At 46.1% G+C, this 23349-nt stretch overlaps 1 protein-coding gene across 2 annotated transcripts in view; it reads right to left on the bottom strand.

Annotated features, from left to right (window-relative positions):
• Positions 1-23349, bottom strand: part of gpc4 (glypican 4) — a 195649-nt gene that overhangs the window by 118176 nt on the left and 54124 nt on the right. For both annotated transcript variants that reach the window (XM_080187977.1, XM_080187978.1), the window contains exon 3: positions 15620-16011. In XM_080187977.1, coding sequence (XP_080044103.1) covers positions 15620-16011 — 392 coding nt within the window. The remainder of the gene's footprint in view (positions 1-15619; positions 16012-23349) is intronic.

Genomic DNA, 23349 nt, shown 5'->3' with positions numbered 1-23349 from the left:
CCTCCTCCAGATCATCTATATAAATGGTAAATAGCTGAGGCCCCAGCCCTCCTACTATTATTTCTGCCAAAGTGGATAACCTCACATTTGCTAATGTTATACTCCATCTGCCAGGTCCTTGCCCACTCACCCAGCCTATCTCAATCCCTCTGCAGACTTTCCGCGCCTTCCACGCAATTCGCTTTTCCACTCATCTTCATGTCATCAGCAAATTCCGTCACCCTACACTCAGCTCCCTCCTCCAGATTGTCTATGTAAATGGTAAACAGTTGAGACCCAGCACCGATCCCTGCAGCACTCCACTAGTCACCAACCGCCAACCAGAAAAGCACCCATTGATACCAACTCTCTGCTTCCTATTAGACAGCCAACCCTCTATCCACGCTAACACCTTACCCCCAACTCCGTGCACCCTAACCTTTTGCAAGGCACCTTATCAAACGCCTTCTGGAAATCCAAAAACACATCCACCGGTTCCCCTCGGTCTACCGCACTTGTCACATCCTCATAGCAATCCAATAAATTCATCGAACACGACTTCCCCTTAACGAATCCGTGCTGCGTCTGCTTGATCAAACCATTCTTTTCTCGGAGCCTCGCTATTTCTTCTTTGATGGTGGTTTCTAGCATTTTTCCAACTACGGACATTAAACTAACCAGCCTATAATTCCCTGCCTTTTGTCTGCTACCCTTTTTAAACAGTGGCGTAACATTAGCCGTTTTCCAATCTTCTGGTACTTCCCCAGAGACCAGCGAATTTTGATAAATAATCACTAAGGCATCCACTATCACCTCTGCCATTTCTTTCAGAACCCTGGGATGCATTCCATCCGGTCCTGGGACTTGTCTACCTTCAGTCCCGTTAGTCTATCAAGTACTACCTCTCTAGTGACAGTAATCGCATTAAGGGCCTCACCTCCTACCATCCTTCTATCTTTAATATCCGACAAGCTACTTGTGTCCTCCTCCATGAAGGCCGACACAAAAAAGCCTTATTTAAGGCCTCTGCCATTTCCTCGTCACCCACCGCCAAATCCCCCCTCCTGTCCTCCAAGGGTCCAACATTCACTCTAGCCAGTCTCCTCCTTTTTATATATTTGTAAAATCTTTTACTATCGTTCTTTATATTTAGAGCTAGTTTAGCTTCATACTCTATCTTATTGATGTTGTGGATAAAGGTACTTCAGAAAAGAATCTTCTTGTTTTACTTATTCATATTCCTTTTTCAGCATTCATATTAAAACATTGTGGCCCAATCTTTTTTTCAATCTCTATCTGGCATGATGCTGCGTGACCTTAAGTACTCCATGGATTTGGTCTGACAAGAGAAAGCTCACTAGCACTCTCCTCAGTGTTCCTTACCCCAGTCTGTCAGGAAAACCCTTTACTTTTCCATTTCCCTGTGTATTCCACATTTTGCTAATTCTCAGGCTACCAAAGGCTGTTGCTTGACATTGACTATCCTGCAGAGCAGAAGAGTGAGGGGATCCTCCAGTTGTGGTCACTGAGAGTGTTTGGTTGAAGGGTGACAGGTGGTGGCAAATGGCAAACAGCCTGATTCAGCTAAAATCAATGGTCCTGTGACTTTTGAAAAGTGAGAGCACGAGTCTCGGAAAAGGACGGGTCGCAGGAATTGCGGGAAAGGGAGAAATGCTGCAGATCATCACAGAGTGAGGAAGGTGGTTGCACGGGTGGTACAGTGGTTAGCACTGTTGTCTCACAATGTCAGGAACCCCGGTCCGGTTCTGGCATTGGGTGATTATCTGTGTGGAGTTTGCACGTTCTCCCCTGTATCTGTGTGTGGTTTTCTCTGGGTGCTCCGGTTTCCTCTCATACTCCAAAGTACAGAAGTGACGTTAGGGGTAAGTTTTTCACTCAGAGGGTGGTGAGTGAATGGAATCGGCTGCCGTCAGTGGTGGTGGAGGCGAACTTGCTGGAGTCTTTTAAAAGACTTCTGGATGAGTATATGGGATTTAATGGGATTGGGGGTTATAGATAGGTCTATAGATTGGTAGGTGTTGATGTGATCAGCGCAACTCGTGGGCCGAAGGGCCTGTTTGTGCTGTAGTGTTCTATGTTCTATGTATAATTTAGATGGATTGGTCATGATCAATTGCCCTTTAGTGTCTCAGGACATATAGATTAGGGGGATTAACGGGGTAAATGTATGGGGTTACAAGACAGGGTGGGGGTTGGGCCTGGGAAAGATGCTCTGTCGGAGAGTCAGTGCAGGCTCGATGGGCCAATTGGCCTCTTTCTGCACTGTAGGGATTCTATTGATTCTATTCTATTGTACATGACTGAGACTTACACTGTTTAAAAATTAGGGGTCTCCCAGCCAGACTAAGTTGAGGGGAATGTTTTTATCTCAGACGGTTGTTAGTCTATTGAATCCTCTACTCAGGAGGTAATGCAGGCTGGGTCATTGAATATATTTTTAATTAACAACAAGTCAAGGCTATGGAGGTGAAGACAGGAAGACAGTTGAGACAACAAATAAGAGCAACCATGGCCTTATTTAATAGCGGGCCTGGCTCAAGGGGCCAAACTGCCTGCTCCTACTCAGATTCTGTATGTTTTGTGAAGAGTGTTTTGATTTTGATTTGATTTATTATTGTCACATGTATTAACGTAGTGAAAAGTATTGTTTCTACAGACAAAGCATACCATTCACAGAGAAGGAAACGAGGCCGTGCAGAATGTAGGTTACTGTCATAACTAGGGTGTAGGAAAAGATCAACTTTTTGCGAGGTAAATCCGTTCAAAAGTCTGATGGCAGCAGGGAAGAAGCTGTTCTTGAGTTGGTTGGTACGTAACCTCAGACTTTAGTATCTTTTTCCCAATGGAGGAAGGTGGAAGAGAGAATGTGTGCATGTGTGAAAGTTGGTGAGAGTCGTAGCTGATGTGCCAAATTTCCTTAATCTTCTGAGAAAGTAGGGGCATTGGTGGGCTTTCTTAACTGTAGCGTCGGCATGGGGGACCAAGACAGGTTATTGATGACTGGACACCTAAAAAAACTAAAGCTCTCGATCCTTTCTACTTTGTCCCCTTTGCTGTAGTAAGAAGTCTCACAACACCAGGTTAAAATCCGACAGGTTTATTTGGTAGCAAAATCCACTAGCTTTTGGAGCGCAGCCCCTTCGTCAGGTGAGAGGGAGTTCTATTTACAAACAGGGCATATAAAAATACAAATTCAATTTACAAAATAATGATTGGAATGCGAGTCTTTACAGGTAATCGAGTCTTAAAGGTACAGACAATGTGAATGGAGAGAGCGTTAAGCACAGGTTAAAGAGATATGTGTTGTCTCCAGACAGGACAGTTAGTGAGATTTTGCAAGCCCAAGCTTGTGGGGGTTACAGATAGCGTGACATGAACTCAAGATCCCGGTTGAAGCCGTCCTCATGTGTCCGGAACTTGGCTATCAGTCTCTGCTCAGCAACTCTGCGCTGTCGCGTGTCATGAAGGCCGCCTTGGAGAACGCTTACCCAACGATCAGAGACCGCATGCCTATGACCGCTGAAGTGTTCCCCAACAGCAAGAGAACACTCTTGCCTGGTGACTGTCGAGCAGTGTTCATTCATCTGTTGTCATAGCGTCTGCATGGTCTCCCCAATGTACCATGCCTTGGGACATCCTTCCCTGTAGCGTATCAGGTCATGATGAACCCTAACTCTCCATTCACCTGACGAAGGGGCTAACCCCGAAAGCTTGTGAGTATATTATCAAATAAATAGGTTGGACTAAAACCTGGTGTTGTCAGACTTTTTACTGCGTATCAGGTCGACAATGTTGGCCGAATTGCAAGCGTACGTACTGTGTACCTGGTGGATCGTGTTCTCGTGTGAGATGATGGTATCCGTGTCGATGATCTGGCACGTCTTGCAGAGGTTGCTGTCGCAGGTTGCATGGTGTCGTGGTCACTGTTCTCCTGAAGGTGCGCGGTTGTTGCAGGCAGTAGGCATGGTACACTGGGAGGACCATGCAGACACTACGACAATGGATGAATGAACACCGCTCAACAATCACCAGGCATGACTATTCTCTTCCTGTTGGGGAACACTTCAGCAGTCACAGGTATTCGGCCTCTGATCTTCGGGTAAGCGTTCTCCAAGACAGCCTTCACGACACACGACAGCGCAGAGTTGCTGAGCAGAGTGATAGCCAAGTTCCGCACACGAGGACGGCCTCAACTGGGATCTTGGGTTAATGTCACACGATCTGTAACCCCTACCATGACTTGCCTGGGCTTGCAACATCTCACTTACTGTTCTGTCTGGAGACAATACACATCTCTTTAACCTGTGCTCTCTCCACTCACTGTAAAGACACGTATTCCAATCATTATTTTGTAAATTGACTTTGTGTCTTTATATGCCCTGTTTGTGAATAGAACTCCCACTCACTGATGAAGGGGCAGCGCTCTGAAAGCTAGTGGATTTTGCTACCAAATAAACCTGTTGAACTTTAATCAGGTGTTGTGAGACTTCCTACTGTGTTTACTCCAGACCAACGCCGGCAACTCCACATCATGACTCCCATTGATGTAGACAGGGGCATGTTCTGCTTTATGCTTCCTTAAGTCGATAACAATCTCCTTCATTTTGTTGACATTGAGGGACAGATGATTGTTGCCACAGCAGTTCATCAGATTCTCTATCTCACTCCTGTACTCTATACTCTGATCAAGTAGGACTGAGTCAGCACGGCTTTGTCAAGGGGAGGTCGTGTCTGACAAATCTGTTAAGAGTTCTTTGAGGAGGTAACAAGGAAGTTAGATAAAGGGGAACCAGTGGATGTAATTTATTTAGATTTCCAAAAGGGCTTTGACAAGGTATTGCATAGGAGACTGTTAAATAAGTGCCATGGTGTTACGGGTAAGATCCTGGCATGGATAGAGGACTGGCTGACTGACAGAAGGCAGAGAGTGGGATAAAGGGGTCTTTTTGAGGATAGCAGCCGGTGACTAGTGGTGCGCCTCAGGGGTTGGTGCTGGGACCACAACTTTTCACAATATACATTTACGATTTGGAGGAAGGAAATGAAGGCACTGTTGCTCAGTTTGCAAATGATACAAAGATATGTAGAGGGGCAGGTAGTATTGAGGATGCGGGGGGCTGCAGAAGGACTTGGACAGATTAGGAGAGCGGGCAAAGAAGTGGCAGATGGAATGCAATGTAAAGAAATGTAAGGTTATGCACTTTGGAAGGAGGAATGGAGGATAGACTATTTTCTAAATGAGAAAATGCTTAGGAAATCAGAAACACAAAGGGACTTGGGCGTCCTTGTTCCAGATTCTCTTAAGGTTAACATGCAGGTTCAGTCGGCAGTTAGGAAGGCAAATGCAATGTTAGCATTCATGTCGAGAGGGCTAGAATACAAAACCGAGATGTATTTCTGAGGTTGTATAAGGCTCTGGTCAGACCCCATTTGGAGTAATGTGAGCAGTTTTGGACCCCTTATCTAAGGATGGATGTGCTGGCCTTGGTAAGGGTCCAGAGGAGGTTCACAAGAATGATCCCTGGAATGAAGAGCTTGTTGTATGAGGAACGGTTGAGGACTCTGGGTTGGCACTCGTTGGAATTTAGAAGGATGAGGGGGCATTTTATCAAAACTTACAGGATACTATGAGGTCTGGATACAGTGAACATGGAGAGGATGTTTCCACTAGTACAAAAAATTGGGACAAGCGGGCACAATCTCAGGCTTAAGGGACGATCCTTTAAAACAGAGATGAGGAGGAATTTCTTCAGCCAGAGAGTGGTGAATCTGAGGAACTCTTTACCGCAGAAGGCTGTGAAGGCCAGGTCATTGAGTGTCTTTAAGACAGAGATGGATAGGTTCTTGATTAATAAGGAGATTAGGGGTTATGGGGAAAAGGCAAGAGAATGGAGATGAGAAAAATGTCAGCCATAATTGAATGGCAGAGCAGACTAGATGGGCCGAGTGGCCTAATTCTGCTCCCATGTCATATACCCCAGATCCTACTGCTCTTCTATCAATTTGGCACTTCTTTCACATAAGGTCTGGGTCCTCCTTATACTTCTTACAGAAAGGTACCATTTCACATTATTTACCACCTATTCTGAAGGTCACTTGCCAATTACATGTCCATTCTGTAAGTTTAATAATGTCACATCTGTTGTAAATATCTACTTCATGGTTCATTGCAAGTTCTGGGAAGTTCAATTGTAGAAAATGGAACTAAAGTAGTTTGAAGACTATTGCACTTAGAGAGTTGGGGACATAGTGCCTTAAGGGATTAACAGCTAAAATGGTATGACATGAAACAGCAGATTGGCTTAACTGGGCAATTGGAGACAAGAGGTGAAATTTCCCTGCATCGCCCACTGCGGGGATTGTAGCTGGCAGGGGCCGGAACATAAAAGGTCTGTTGATCTCAGGCAGAACTTCCCAGTCCTGGGCAAGCACAGCTGCAAAATCCTGCCAAGGTGTCTACAATGCTTGCAAGGTAAAGCAGTCTAAATTTTGTTTTTGCTTTGGGAGTTACAGCTTCAATTAATTTAAAAGCTTTCAGTGCGTTCTAGTGTGGGCGGCACGGTAGCACAGTGGTTAGCACTGCTGCTTCATAGCTCAGAGACCTGGGTTTGATTCCTGGCTTGGGTCACTGTCTGTGTGGAGTCTGCATGTTCTCCCCGTGTCCGCGTGAATTTCCTCCGGGTGCTCCAGTTTCCTCCCACAGTCCAAAAGATGTGCTGGTTAGGTTGATTGACCATGCTAAATTGACCATAGGTTCATAGATTAGGGGATTAGTGGGTAAAATATGTACAGAAATGGGGGCAGGGCCTAGGTGGGATTGTGGTTGGTACAGACTTGATGGGCTGAATGGCCTCTTTCTGTACTTTAGGGTTTCTATGATTCATTGTTCCTTGGGAGCACATCAGAGAGGCAGCGATTGGTGAGAGGAGAGCTTGAGTCTTTAGTTTTTTTTTTAATTTTAAACCGGATACTGGAAGTAGTCACAAGGAGGCCTGGGTAGTAGATTTTTTTTTCTGGACCCCCCCATAAATTGGGATGGTGAGGATACCCGATATTTTACATATGTAGAGTATCCCACCTTTCCCCCTCCTCTAACCCAAAAAAAAGGAGAGCGACTCGGAGTGAGAGCAGGTAAGTTTTTTTTGTTGTTTCTTGGTAAGGGACGTAATAGGGATGGCAGCGCAGGCAGTGTGATGTTCCTCCTGTGGGATGTTTGAGGTGAGGGACACCAGTGGTGTCCTGGCTGATTACACCTGCAGGAAGTGCATCCATTTCCAGCTCCTTGAGGACCTGGAGCCGGAACTGGAGGAACTAAGAATCATTCGGGAAGCAGAGGCAGCTATTGACAGAAGTTACAGGGAGATAGTTACTCCTAAAAGTGATACGTGGGTGGCTGCTAGAAGGGGTAAGAAGCAGTCAGAGCAGCGATCCCCCACGGCTGTTCCTCTCCAAAGTACTCTGTTTTGGATGCTGTTGGGGAGGAAGATTCAACCGGGGTAAGCCATGGAGTACAGGTCTCGGGAGTAGAGCCTGTCCTTGATGCTCAGGTGGGAAGGGGGAAAGAAAAGAACAGGATTAGTGATTGGGGATTCCATAGTTAAGGGGATAGATAGGAGAGTCTGTGGGAACGAGCTAGACTCGCGGTTGCTATGTTGCCTCCCAGGTGCCAGGGTCCGTGATGTCTCTGATCGAGTGTTCGAGATCCTTAAGGGGGAGGGGAACCAGCCCCAAGTCGTGGTTCACATAGGTACCCACGACATAGGTAGGAAAAGGGACGGGGATGTAAGGCAGAAATTCAAGGAGTTAGGGTGGAAGCTTAGGGCTAAAACCAACAGAGTTGTTTTCTCTGGTTTGTTACCTATGCCGCGGGATAGCATGGAGAAGAATAGAGACAGAGAACATTTGAACTCATGGCTAAAGGGATGGTGCAGGAGGGAGGGTTTCAGATACTTGGACAATTGGGGCTCATTCTAGGGTAGGTGGGGCCTCTACAAAAGGGATGGTCTGCACCTGAACCAGAGGGATATGAATATCTTGGGGGGAAAATTTGCCAATGCTATTCTGGGTGGGTGGGGGGGGGGGTTTAAACTGATTCAGAGGGGGGATGGGAACCTGAATGGTAGCTCCAATGTACAGGAGGATGAGAATAGAGAGGTCATGGATAAGGTTTCTAGGTCGCAGCAGAGTATTGGCAGGCGGGAGGATGGGTTGAAGTGCGTATACTTTAATGCAAGGAGCATACGCAATAAGGTGGACGGACTTGCAGCCTGGATTGGTGCCTGGGACTTCAATGTTGTGGCCATTTCAGAGACATGGATTAAGCAGGGCCAGGAATGGTTGTTGCAGGTTCCGGGGTTCAGATGTTTCAGTCAGAGCAGAGAAGGTGGTAGAAGAGGGGGAGGCGTGGCGTTGTTAGTCAAGGACAGTATTACGGTGGCAGAAAGGACGTTTGATGTGGACTTGTCTGTTGAGGTAGTATGGGCTGAGATTAGAAACAAAAAAGGAGAGGTCACCTTGCTGGGAGATTTTTTTTATAGGCCTCCAAAAAGTTCCAGAGATGTGGACGAAAGGATTGCAAAGATGATCCTGGATAGGTGCAAGAATAACAGGGTAGTTGTTATGGGGGACTTTAACTTTACAAATATCGATTGGAAAAGCTATAGCTCAAGCATGTTACAGGGGTCAGTTTTTGTCCAATATGTGCAGGAAGATTTCCTGGCACAGGATGTAGATAGGCCAACAAGAGGTGAGGCTACATTGGATTTGGTACTGGGTAATGAACCAGACCACGTGTTAAGACTTGAAGGTAGGTGAGCACTTTGGTGATAGTGACCACAATTCGGTTACGTTTACCTTAGTGATGGAAAGGGATAGGCATGTGCCGAAGGGCAGAAGTTATAGCTGGGGGAAAGGTAATTATGAAGCTATTAGGCGAGATTTAGGATACATAGGGTGGAGTAGGAAACTGCAGGGGCTGGGAACATCTGAAATGTGGAGCTTATTCAAGGAGCAGCTACTGCGAGTCCTTGATAAATATGTACCTGTCAGGCAGGGAGGAAGTGGTCGAGCGAGGGAACTGTGGTGCACTAAAGAAGTTGAATCTCTGGTGAAGAGGAAGAAGGAGGCTTATGTAAAAATGAGACGTGAAGGCTCAGTTAGGGCACTGGAGAGTTACAAGTTAGCCAGGAAGGAGCTAAAGAGAGAGTTAAGAAGAGCTAGAAGAGGACATGAGAAGACTTTGGCGGATAGGATCAAGGAGAACCCTAAAGCTTTCTATAGGTATGTCAGGAATAAAAGATTGGTTAGGGCAAGATTAGGGCCAGTCAGAGACAGCAGTGGGAAGTTGTGTGTGGAGCTTGAAGAGATAGGAGAGGCACTAAATGAATATTTTTCGTCAGTATTCACGCAGGAAAAAGTCAATGTAGTCGACGAGAATACTGAGATACAGGCTTTTAGACTAGACGGGATTGAGGTACATAAGGAGGAGGTGTTAGCAATTCTTGAGAGTATGAAAATAGGTAAGTCCCCTGAGCTGGATGGGATTTACCCTAGGATTCTCTGGGAAGCTAGGGAGGAGATTGCAGAGCCTTTGGCTTTGATCTTAAGAACATAAGAAATAGGAACAGGAGTAGGCCATCTAGCCCTTCGAGCCTGCCTCGCCATTCAATAAGATCATGGCTGATCTGAAGTGGCTCAGTTCCACTTTCCCGCTTTCTCCCCATAACCTTTAATCCCCTTGCCTACCAAAAACCTATCTACCCGCGTCTTAAATATATTTAGCGAGGTAGCCTCCACCACTTCAACGGGCGGAGAATTCCAGAGATTCACCACCCTTTGAGTGAAGAATTTCCTCCTCAACTCTGTTCTAAACTGCTCCCCCTTATTTTGAGGCTAAGCCCTCTAGTCCTGCTGTCCTTTCTGAGCAGGAAGAACCTCTCCACCTCTACCCTATCCTTGATCTTCATGTTGTCATTGGCTACAGGTATAGTGCCGGAAGACTGGAGGATAGCAAATGTTGTCCCCTTGTTCAAGAAGGGGAGTAGAGACAATTCTGGCAATTATAGACCAGTGAGCCTCACTTCTGTTGTGGGCAAAGTTTTGGGAAGAATTATAAGGGATAGGATTTATAATCATCTAGAGAGAAATAAATTGATTAGGGATAGTCAACACAGTTTTGTGAAGGGTAGGTCGTGCCTCACAAACCTTATCGAGTTTTTTGAAAAGGTGACCAAAGAGGTGGATAACAGTAAGGCAGTTGACGTGGTGTATATGGATTTCAGTAAAGCGTTTGATAAGGTTCCCCATGGTAGGCTGCTGCAGAAAATGCAGATGCATGGGATTGAGGGTGATTTAGCAGTTTGGATCAGGAATTGGCTAGCTGATAGAAGATAGAGGGTGGTTGATGGGAAATATTCAAGCTGGAGTTCAGTTACAAGTGGTGTACCTCAGATCTATTTTGGGGCCACTGCTGTTTGTCATTTTTATAAGTGACCTAGATGAGGGTGTAGAAGGATGGATTAGTAAATTTGCTGATGACACCAAAGTCGGAGGAGTTGTAGACAGTGAGGATGGATGTTACAGTTTGCAGAGGGACATAGATAAGCTGCAGAGCTGGGCTGAGCGGTGGCAATTGGAGTTTAATGCGGAAAAGTGTGAGGTGATTCACTTTGGAAAGAGTAACAGGAGTACAGAATATAGGGCTAATGGAAGGACTCTTAGTAGTGTCGACGAGCAGAGAGATCTCGGGGTACATGCGCATAGATCCCTGAAAGTTGGCACCCAGGTTGATAAGGTTGTTAAGAAGGTGTACGATGTGTTAGCTTTTATTGGTGGAGGGATTGAATTTCGGAGCTGAGAGGTCATGTTACAACTGTACAAAACTCTGGTGCGGCCGCACTTGGAGTATTGCGTACAGTTCTGGTCGCCGCATTTATAAGAAAGACGTGGAGGCATTGGAAAGGGTGCAGAGGAGGTTTACCAGGATGTTGCCTGGTATGGTGGGAAGGTCTTATGAGGAAAGGCTGAGGGACTTGAGGTTATTTTCATCAGAGAGAAGGTGGTTGAGAGGTGATCTAATTGAGGCATACAAGACGATCAGAGGGTTAGATAGGGTGGACAGTGACAGCCTTTTTCCTCGGATGGTGATGGCTAACACAAGGGGACATAGCTTTAAATTAAGGGGTGGTAATTATAGGATGGATGTCAGAGGTAGGTTCTTTACTCAGAGGGTAGTAAGGGCGTGGAATGCCCTGCCTGCAGCAGTTGTGGACTCACCAACTTTAAGGGCATTCAAATGGTCAGTGGATAGGCATATGGATAACATTGAAATAGTTTAGGTTAGAGGGTCATTAGATTGTTGCGCTGACCAGTGGAGCCATCGAGGGCCAAAGGGCCTGTATTGCGCTGTAATGTTCTATAGAACATAGAACACTACAACACAAACAGGCCCTTCGGCCCACAAGTTGCGCCGATCACATCTATACCTACCAGGCCATAGAACTATCTGTAACTCCCAATCCCATTAGATCCCATGTACTCATCCAGAAGTCTTTTAAAAGACCCCAGCGAGTTCACCTCTACCATCACCGACGGCATCCGATTCACTTCGCTCACCACCCTGAGTGAAAAACATACCCCTATCATCTCCTCTGTACTTGCCTCCCCGCACCTTAAATCTGTGTCCTCTCATAGCGACCATTTCAGCCCTGAGAAATAGCCTCCGAGAATCCACCCCATCTATTCCTCTCAACATTTTATAAACCTCTATCGGGTCGCCTCTCAACCTTCGTCTCTCCAGGGAGAAGAGACCTAGCTCCCTCAACCTATCTTCATAAGGCATGCCTCCCAATCAACATCCTCTTAAATCTCCTCTGCACCCTCTCACCTTCCTGTAGTGAGGCAACCAGAACTGTGCACAGTACTCCAAGTGGGGTCTGACAGGGTCTTATAAAGTTGCAGCATTACCTCCCGACTCCTAAACTCAATCCCTCAATTAATGAAGGCCAGTACACCATACGCCTTCTTGACCACATCCTCCACCTGCGAGGCCAATTTAAGAGTCCTATGGACCCGGACCCCAAGATCCTTCTGCTCTTCAACACAGCTAAGGCTCCTACCCTGGATATTGTACTCCTGCATCCCATTGGTTCTGACGAAATGGACCACTACACATTTATCTGCGTTGAAGTCCATCTGCCACTTCTCTGCCCAGTCTTGCATCCTATCAATGTCACGCTGCAACTTCTGACATACCTCCAGACCATCCACAACACCACCGACCTTCGTATCATTGGCGAACTTACTAACCCATCCCTCCACTTCCTCATCCAGGTCATTTATGAAAATGACAAACAGCAAGGGTCCTAGAACAGATCCCTGGGGCACTCCACTGGTGACTGACCTCCATTCAGAAAAAGCCCCATCCACAACCACTCTCTGCCTTCTGCAGGCAAGCCAGTTCTGGATCCACAAGGCCAAAGGCCCTTGGATCCCATGCCCTCTCACCTTTGCAAGAAGTCTTGCATGGGGGACCTTATCAACCGCCTTGCTGAAGTCCACGTAAACCATGTCCACCGCTCTTCCTTCGTCAATGTGTTTAGTCACATTTTCAAAGAACTCAACTAGGCTCGTAAGGCACGACCTGCCCTTGACAAAGCCGCGCTGACTATGCCTGATCATTCTAAACTTCTCCAAATGCTCATAAATCCTGTCCCTCCAAATCCTCTCCATCAACGTACCAACCACTGAGGTCAGGCTCACCGGTCGGTAATTTCCCTACGTTCTATGGAAGGCAACATTGTCATGGAACGGGGAAGAGCGTAAATCGAAATCCAGAAATTTTCGGGAGGGAGGGAGGGAGGGAGGGAGTGTTCTGAAGCAGGGCAAAGGCCAGACTGAAAAGGCAATGCTAAAAGTAGCCTTCAGGGAGCAAATGTTTATGCTGTTAGCTGACTATGTGTCGTTGGGATTTAGAAATTCCAGCAGCCATTTACTAGCCCTGTGCAGTAAGGACTCATAAAAGTCCCGGGGAGCTGAAAATAACTAGTTCATACTGGAAAGATTTAAGGTTCAGGAGAAGCCCTGGGAGCTATTTAGTTTTGTGTAGCTGAGGAAATTGGCATTTGGTGAAATTCAAGGGCAATACCAGCCCAGCAAACCCAGCCGGCTGTTAAAGTGCTGAAGCTTCACAGAGGCTGGCGATTAGACTTGGAAATCCAAATGAACAGAGTCTCAGTACATGGGATTGAAACCCTAGGAGGTGTGCACTCACTGAGGCAGTTGAGGTTGGAGTGGTTTTATGGGATTTCACAGCCTGGTCTTAAATAGTGAAAAGCTTGGAATCCCTCGTCAGGAGGACAGAGTTTCAACATAATTAGCTGGCACACAGTCTTTACTGATGTGAGTGTGTTGCTGAGAATATGTCTTGGTGGCATTATTCTACAGTGTTTGACCATTTGCCTGTTAATACACCTATGCATTATATAAACACTGAATGTTAATAAGGCACATATTGTGAATTGTTTTATCTTTTTGACCTTGTACAGAAAAGCTTATTTCTGTTTGAGCAAAATCTGTGGAGTCTTGTGACTTTATTGTCTGAGCAAGTATGTTAAATCTCAAATTCTGTCTACTTTCAACAAAACATTTTGGTCACAAAAGCATGGGGCTGTGGTCCAGAATCAAAATACATTGTAAATATCTATTGATAAACTATAAATAAATAAGTTTAACTGTTTATCTGTAAAACTAAATGGGCTAAACTGGTTTCTGATGTTTAACATAAAAGCAAAAATTCAACTTATCATTAGAATATAAAAGCAGGGAGGTCTTGCTGCATCTGTACAGGGTACTGGTGAGGCCGCAGCTGGAGTAGTGTGTGCAGTTTTGGTCGCCGCACTTGCACAAGGATATACTGGCCTTGGAGGGAGTGCAGAGAAGGCTCACTAGGCTGATACCAGAGATGAGGGGGTTGGACCATGAAGAGAGACTAAATAGACTGGGTCTGTACTCGTTGGAGTTTAGAAGGATGAGGGGGGATCTTATAGAGATGTACAAGATAATGAAGGGGATAGATAGGGTAGAGGTAGAGAGATTCTTCCCGTTTAGAAAGGACAGCAGGACTAGAGGACACAGCCTCAAGATAAGGGGGGACAGTTTAGATTGGAGTTGAGGAGGAACTTTTTCACTCAAAGGATGGTGAATCTCTGGAATTCTCTGCCCGTTGAAGTGGTGGAGGCTACCTCACTAAATATATTTAAGTCACGGGTAGATAGGTTTTTGACAGACAAGGGAATTAAAGGATATGGGGAGAAAGCGGGAAAGTGGAACTGATCCACTTCAGATCAGCCATGATCTTATTGAATGGTGGGGCAGGCTCGAAAGCCTACTCCTGCTCCTATTTCTTATGTTCTTATTATGCCAAATGTAGCTTCCATTTCGGGGGGAAGTATTGTTATCAGTAACTTCATAGACAGTGGCTGGAACTTTATAGCCCTTCATGACGGTGGGATCGTCTAGTCCTGCCGATAGCACATTCCCGCCGCACATTTCCCAGCATCGTGGGGTGCATTCAATGGGAAACCCCACTGACAACAACGGGACCAGAAGTTCCCACCATCCACTGCGCATCATGCAGGAGGGGGTGTGAGGAAAATCCTGTCCAATATTACAATCAGAAAAACAGGCAAAATTTTCCCCCCAAAAAAAACTGAGTCATAATGGCAAGAATACCGCAGCAATAATTCTAATTCTAGTTCTAATACATGCTGGTTCATCAGGCACATTCTGGAACTCAATCGTCCCATACTGAGTCATTCCTTGCAAAACTGATGAGTCTCGGGCCAATATTGGCGGGGGTGGGGGGTGCCTAAACCCTCCAGTGCGCTGCAGAGCACTCGGTTTCCATTTCACAAGGGCATCCCAATCTTATAGTGCATGGGAGAACCCCCCCAACTCCCATCACAGACATCAGAACCCCCACTCCCCCCGTCTTCACGGCTTGTTTCTTCATCCTCTCCACGACATGGATCACCAGCACCAATGCATTGGGGCCCACCTGCCACCACCCACCCCAGCTGCATCATGACCGCCCCCCCAATTCATGCGCCATTCCTGCACGACCTCCATGCCATAGCAACACCCACCCCCTCCCTCATCATGGCTCCCACTCATCCCATACCCCCTTGGCATTGTCAGGGTCCCTGGTGGGCACTGCCCAGCATCCAGGTGGGCACTGCCCAGCAATGTCCCCAACCACCAGCTTCAATGACCTCCGATTCCCTTCGCGTGGCCGGTGGAGACCAGCAGTGAAACGCACTGTTCTCGTGCTGCACCCAAAGGTTGAAAGATCCAAAGAGTTGAGGGAATGGACTCTGCATATTTAAATGCTACTTTAAATCTCCAAATCGGCCTCAGGCTATTAGAAAGGGAGCAGGACTCTTTCAAACTGTTTTAAACGTAAACACAGTGTGACACCAGACCCAAAGCTGATTTTCTGGTCCTCATGCTGGTTTTTGGGATTGGTATAATCTGAGTCAAGTGCCACAAGGTAAGAAAATTGCCCCCATTGTATAAGGGACACTGCAAACCTTGATCATAGGAACACATTTTCTTTACTTACCGTGGACACTTTGCTGATTACATCTTGTGCGACATTGAGACCTTGTGCAAAAGTTCGAGCAGCAATAAATGCCCTTGTCACCTGAAGCTTTAGTTTGCGTGGTACATCTCCAAATGGCTTCAGCTGCTCAGTATATTTGCTTACACATTCCAGATATTCTTCAGTGAAATGATACTGAGGGTTCACCAACTGAAACATGCGCTCCAGGAGACGAGCCCAGAAGTCACTCAGCATGTCCTCCAGATTTAGATTTCCAACCACATAGTACTGCTTCATTTCGTTAAATAGGTCCTGGAATACCACTGAGTTTTGCATATATAGTTGTCCATAAGTACGAACAAACATATCATTCAAGGATTTCTCTGCATTGTCTATCAGTTCCTTGAAGAAGTCTGTGGAAACGAACGATTGACATCCATATTAGCTGATTAAAATGAATCAATCTGTAACATAAACATTCATACCTATTATAACATATTTATCTGATAGGTTAAACTGGGAAACATTATTGTGACATTTGAACTGTAAGAATCAACAAACAAAGACACACCCTTCCTTTGAGCAGTGATCGGTGACGAAGGCCAGTGAGTGGGCAGCATGAGGGACCTTCCTTCATCTCAGTGGTTGCAGGATTGAAATTTGGGTTGATCACTAATCCTGGTTCCATGAATAAAATTAAATACGCTTAATCCGTTTCTCTATAATCAAGGTGTATAGTGTATCTTGTACAATGAGGGTGGCACAGTGGCATCATGGTTAGTGCTGCTTCACAGCACCAGGGACCCAGGTTCAATTCCCAGCTTGGGTCACTATCTGTGTGGAATTTGCACATTCTCGCCATGTCTACATGGGTTTCCTCCAGGTGCTCTGGTTTCCTCCCACAGTCCAAACATGTACAGGTTGGGTAGATTGGTCATGCTTAATTATCCCTTAGTGTCAAGGGGATTGGTTAGGGAAAATGCGTGGGGATAGAGCCTGGGTGGGATTGTGGTTGGTGCAGACTTGATGGGCCAAATGGCCTTCTTCTGCACTATAGGATTCTATGATACAAAAAAACGAGTTACAAAAAAATGTTCAATCGTTTAAATATTAATACAACTATCAACTTCAAATGGTTACAGCAAAAGAAATATTGACATTCTGGACGCAGGGGCACTGTATGACTCTCAGTCAATGTTGTGTGCAAATAGCATGTGCTTCACTTCATTTCCCTTTGCTTTCATATTGTACCACCTCAGTTATTCTGATAGAGAAATAACTCAACAGATGGAAAATCGGTGGAATCGTTGAGTACATTCCCCACGACGATGGCATTGCTGCAACTGCCTCTGTACTCAACGCCGACAACTGCCAGTTTCCAGATGCAATTTTACAACTCATCCGCTTTATCCTGGACCACAATGTCTTCATCTTCAACAACCGGTTCTTCATCCAGACACATGGAACAGCTATGGGGACCAAATTCGCACCTCGATATGCCAACATCTTCATGCACAGGTTCGAACAAGACCTCTTCACCGCACAAGACCTTCAACTGATGCTATACACTAGATACGTCAATGACATTTTCTTCCTGCGGACTCAGTGAACAATCACCAAAACAATGACATCAACAAGTTCCATCCCACCAGACTCACCATGGGCTATTCTCCGGAATCAGTTGCATTCTTGGACACACGCATCTCCATCAAGGACGGTCACCTCACTGTACCGCAAGCCCACGGATAAGAGAGGTGATTGCGGAGCCTCTGGCCCTGATCTTCAGGTCGTCGTTGGTCTCAGGTATAGTACCGGAAGATTGGAGGATAGCGAATGTTGTCCCATTGTTTAAGAAGGGGATCAGAGACTTCCCCGGGAATTATAGACCGGTGAGTCTTACTTCTGTTGTGGGCAAGGTTTTAGAAAAAATTATTAGGGATAGGATTTATAGTTATTTGGAGAGTAATGAATTGATTGGAGATAGTCAGCATGGTTTTGTAGCGGGTAGGTCGTGCCTTACTAACCTTATTGAGTTTTTTGAGAAAGTGACCAAAGAGGTGGATGGGGGTAAGGCAGTTGACGTGGTATATATGGATTTTAGTAAGGCGTTTGATAAGGTTCACCATGGTAGGCTTCTGCAGAAAATGCAGATGTATGGGATTGAGGGTAATCTAGGAAATTGGATCAGGAATTGGCTAGCAGATAGGAGACAGAGGGTGGTGGTTGATGGTAAATATTCGTCATGGAGTCCAGTTACGAGTGGTGTGCCTCAGGGGCCACTGCTGTTTGTAATTTTTATAAATGATCTGGATGAGGGTATAGTTGGGTGGATTAGTAAATTTGCTGATGACACCAAAGTCAGAGGTGTGGTAGATTGTGAGGAAGGGTGTCATAATTTGCAGGGAGACTTAGACAGGTTGCAGAGCTGGGCCGAGAGGTGGCGGATGGAGTTTAATGCGGAGAAGTGTGAGGTAATTCACTTTGGTAGGAATAACAGATGTGTCGAGTATAGGGCTAACGGGAGGACTCTGAATAGTGTGGATGAACAGAGGGATCTAGGTGTATGTGTACATAGATCCCTGAAAGTTGGGAATCAAGTACATAGAACATAGAACATTACAGCGCAGAACAGGCCCTTCGGCCCACGATGTTGCGCCGACCAGTTACAAAAACAATGACCCACTAGCCTATACCAATCCCTTTTCGTCCATAAACCTATCCAGAGATCTCTTAAACGCCCCCAAACTAGACGCATTTACAACTGCAGCAGGCAGGGCATTCCAATCCCTCACCACCCGCTGGGTAAAGAACCTACCCCTGACATCCGTCCTGTAGCTACCCCCCCTTAATTTAAAGCCATGCCCCCTCGTGCTAGCTTTCTCCATCCGAGGAAAAAGGCTATCACTATCCACCCTATCTAAACCTCTAATCATCTTATATGTTTCAATAAGATCCCCTCTTAGCCGCCTTCTTTCCAACGAAAACAACCCTAGATCCCTCAGTCTCTCCTCATAGGACCTCCCCACCATACCAGGCAACATCCTAGTAAACCTCCTCTGCACCCTCTCCAACGCCTCCACATCCTTCTTGTAATGCGGGGACCAGAACTGCACACAGTACTCCAAGTGCGGCCGCACTAGAGTAGTGTACAGTTGCAACATTACACTGCGACTCCTAAATTCAATCCCCCTACCAATAAACGCCAAGACACCGTACGCCTTCTTGACAACCTTATCTACTTGATTCCCAACTTTCAGGGATCTATGTACACACACACCTAGATCCCTCTGTTCATCCACACTATTCAAAGTCCTCCCGTTAGCCCTATACTCGACACATCTGTTGCTCCTACCAAAGTGAATTACCTCACACTTCTCCGCATTAAATTCCATCCGCCACCTCTCGGCCCAGCTCTGCAACCTATCTAAGTCTCCCTGCAGACTATGACACCCTTCCTCACAATCTACCACACCTCCAACTTTGGTGTCATCAGCAAATTTACTAATCCACCCAACTATACCCTCATCCAGATCATTAATAAAAATTACAAACAACAGTGGCCCCAAAACAGATCCCTGAGGCACACCACTCGTAACTGCAAGGTTGTTAAGAAGGCATATGGTGTCTTGGCGTTTATTGGTAGGGGGATTGAATTTAGGAGTCGCAGCATCATGTTGCAACTGTACACAACTCTGGTGCGGCCGCACTTGGAGTATTGTGCGCAGTTCTGGTTCCCACATTATAGGAAGGATGTGGAGGCTTTGGAGAGGGTGCAGAGGAGGTTTACCAGGATGTTGCCTGGTATGGAGGGGAGGTCCTATGAGGAGAGACTGAGGGATTTGGGGTTGTTTTCGATAGAAAGGCGGCTAAGAGGGGATCTTATTGAAACATATAAGATGATTAGAGGTTTAGATAGGGTGGATAGTGATAGCCTTTTTCCTCGGATGGAGAAAGCTAGCACGAGGGGGCATGGCTTTAAGTTAAGGGGTGGTAGTTATAGGATGGATGTCAGGGGTAGGTTCTTTACCCAGAGGGTGGTGAGGGATTGGAATGCCCTGCCTGCTGTTGTAAATGCGCCTAGTTTGGGGGCGTTTAAGAGATCCGTGGATAGGTTTATGGATGAAAAGGGATTGGTTTAGGTTAGAGGGTCATTGTTTTTTAACTGGTCGGCGCAACATCATGGGCTGAAGGGCCTGTTCTGCGCTGTAATGTTCTATGTTCTATAACCTCACGATGCTCCACTTCTCCAGCTTCCACCCTAAACACATTAAAGAAGCCATCCCCTATGGACAAGCCCTCCGTATACACAGGATCTGCTCAGGTGAGGAGGATTGTGACAGACACCTCCAGACGCTGAAAGATGCCCTCATTAGAACAGGATATGGCGCTCGACTCATAGATCGACAGTTCTGACGCGCCACAGCGAAAAACCACGCCAACCTCCTCAGAGGCCAAACACGGGACACAGTGGACAGAGTACCCTTCGTCATCCAGTACTTCCCCGGAGCGGAGAAGCTACGACATCTTCTCTGGAACCTTCAACATGTCATCAATGAAGATGAACATTTCGCCAAGGCCATCCCTACACCCCCACTTCTTGCCTTCAAACAACCGCACAAACTCAAACAGATCATTGTCTGTAGCAAACTACCCAGCCTTCAGGAGAACAGTGACCACGACACCACACAACCCTGCCACAGCAACCTCTGCAAGACATGCCGGATCATCAACACAGATGCCATCATCTCACGTGAGAACATCATCCACCAGGTACACGGTACATACCCTTGCAACTCGGCCAACGTTGCCTATCCAATATGCTGCAGGAAAGGATGTCCCGAAGCATGGTACATTGGGGAGACCATGCAGATGCTACAATAACAGATGAATGAACATCGCTCGACAATCACCAGGCAAGATTGTTCCCTTCCTGTTGGCGAACACTTCAGTGGTCACGGGCATTCGGCCTCTGATCTTTTGGTAAGCATTCTCCAAGGCAGCCGTCATGACACACGACAGCGCAGAGTCGCCAAGCAGAGACTGACAGCCAAGTTCCACACACGAGGACGGTCTCATCCAGGATCTTGGGTTCATGTCGCACTAACTGTAACCCCCGTGACTTGTCTGGGTTTGCAAAGCCTCACTTACTGTACTGGCTGGAGACAATACACATCTCTTTAACCTATGCATAATGCTCTTTCCACTCACATTGTTGGCATCTTTAAGACTTGAATAGCAGGTTAGTTGTAAAGACTCGCATTCTAATCGGTAATCTGTAAACTGTCTGTGCTTTATACGGTCTGTCTGAGGCCAGAACTCTCCATTCATTTGACGAAGGGCAAACCCCGAAAGCTTGTGAGTTACTATCAAATATATTGGTTGGACTTAAACCTGGTGTTGTCAGACTTCTTACAGTCAATGACTCCAAAGGTGGTGAATAGTACTATACAAGTTTCTGCTGTTACCCTTTCCCATTCAATCCACATGACAGAACGGGGATCGTTCAGTCATCCCTGGTTAGGTGGCATTGTCAAAATGTCTAATTTCATGATTATGTTGGAGGAGTATAACTTTGTTCGTTACTTAATTGCCCCAAAACTAAGAACGAAGGAAATTACAGCATAGGAACAGGCCTTTCGGCCCTCCGAGTTTGCACCAACAATGCTGCACGACTTAACTAAATACCCCTGCCCTTCATATTCAATATGCCCCTTAAGTTTAAAGTTCATTTATTAGTGTCACAAGTAAGCTTACATTAACACTGCAATGAAATTACTGTGAACATCCCCTTAAAAGTCACTATCATGTCTGGTTCCACTCCCTCCCCACCACCTTCTGTGTAAAAAGCTTGCCTCGCACATCTCCTTTAAATCTTGCCCCCGCACCTTAAATCTACGCCCCCTACTAATTAAATTTTCCACCCTGGGTAAAAGCTTCCAACTATCCACTCGATCCATGCTTCTCAATCTTGTAGACTTCCATTAGGTCACCCTCAACCTCTGTTGTTTGTGAGAACAAACCAAGTTTCCCCAACTCTTCTCATAGCTAATGCCCTCCATACCAGACAACATCCTGGTAAATCTTTTCCGTATCCTCTCTAAAGACTCCACATCGTTTTGGTAGTGTGGCGACCAGAATTGAACGCCATATTCCAAGTGCAGCCTAACTAAGGTTCTATAAAGCCACAACACTATTTGCCTATTTTTAAACTCAGTGCCCTGGCCGATGAAGGCAAGCATGCCGTATGCCTTCTTGACTACCTTCTCCACTGGTGTTGTCACTTTCAGTGACCTGTGTACCCATATATCCAGATACCTCTGCCTATCATTGCTCTAAAGGGTTCTGTCATTGACTGTATATTTCCTATCTGTATTAGATCTTCCAAAATGCATTACCTCACATTTGTCCAGATTAAACTCTATCTGCCATCTCTCTGCCCAAGCCTCCAACCAATCTAGATCTTGCTGTATCCTCTGATGGTCCTCATCGCTATCTGCAATTCCACCAACCTTTGTGTCGAGCACAAACTTACTAATGTAAATTGGGGGCAGATGTTTGAGGACAAATCAACATCTGGCATGTGGGATGTTTTTTCAAGTGTAAGTTGGTAGGGATTCAGGACCGGCACATTCCTGTAAGGATGAAGGATAAGTATGGCAAGTTTTGGGAAGCTTGGATAATGAGAGATATTGTGAGCCTAGTCAAAGAGAAAAAGAAAGCATTTGTCAAAGCTTGGAGGCTGGGAACACATGAAGCAAGTGTAGAATACAAGGGAAGTACAAAGAAATTAAAGCAAGGAGTAAGGAGGGCTAAAAGGGGTCACGAAAAAGCATTGGCCAGCAGGATTAAGGAAAATCCCAAGGCTTTTATACATATATAAAGAACAAGAGGGTAGCCGGGGAGATGGTTGGCCCACTCAAGGACGAGAGAGAGAATCTCTGCATGGAGCCAGAGGAAATGGGCGAGGTATTAAATGAGTACTTTGCGTCAGTATTCACCAAAGAGGAGGACTTGCTGAATGATGAGTCTGGGAAAGGATGTGTAGATAGTTTGAGTCATGTTGAGATCAAAAAGGTGGTATTGGGGTTCTTGAGGAAAAATAAGGTAGACAAGTTCCCAGGGCCTGATGGGACACAGCTGAGAATACTGAGAGGGGCAAGGGACGAAATTGCTGGGGCTTTGAGAGAAATCTTTGTATCCTCACTGGCTACAGGGGAGGTCCCAGAGAATTGGAGAATAGCCAACGTTATTCCTTTGTTTAAGGAGAGTTGCAAGAATAGGCCAGTGAGCCTATAATTACCTGGTAATTACAGTGGTAGGGAAATTATTACATAAGAACATAAGAACATAAGAAATAGGAGCAGGAGTAGGCCATCTAGCCCTTCGAGCCTGCCCCGCCATTCAATAAGATCATGGCTGATCTGTTGTGGCTCAGTTCCACTTTCCCGCCCTCTCCCCATAACCCTTAATCCCCTCTCTTATCAAGAACCCATCAACCCGCTTCTTAAAAATATTTAGCGAGGCAGCCTCCACCACTTCAACGGGCAGAGAATTCCAGAGATTCACCACCCTTTGAGTGAAGAAGTTCCTCCTCAACTCCGTTCTAAACCACCCCCCCTTTATCTTGAGGCTGTGCCCCCTAGTCCTACTGTCTTTTTTGAGCGGGAAGAGTCTCTCCACCTCTATCCTATCCATCCCATTCATCATCTTATACGTCTCAATGAGATCTCCCCTCATTCTTCTAAACTCTA

This window comes from Carcharhinus amblyrhynchos, chromosome 4 (assembly GCF_965287045.1).
Source record: "Carcharhinus amblyrhynchos chromosome 4, sCarAmb.v2.hapA, whole genome shotgun sequence".
Lineage (NCBI taxonomy): Eukaryota > Metazoa > Chordata > Chondrichthyes > Carcharhiniformes > Carcharhinidae > Carcharhinus > Carcharhinus amblyrhynchos.
This window is presented reverse-complemented; position numbering and strand designations above follow the sequence as displayed.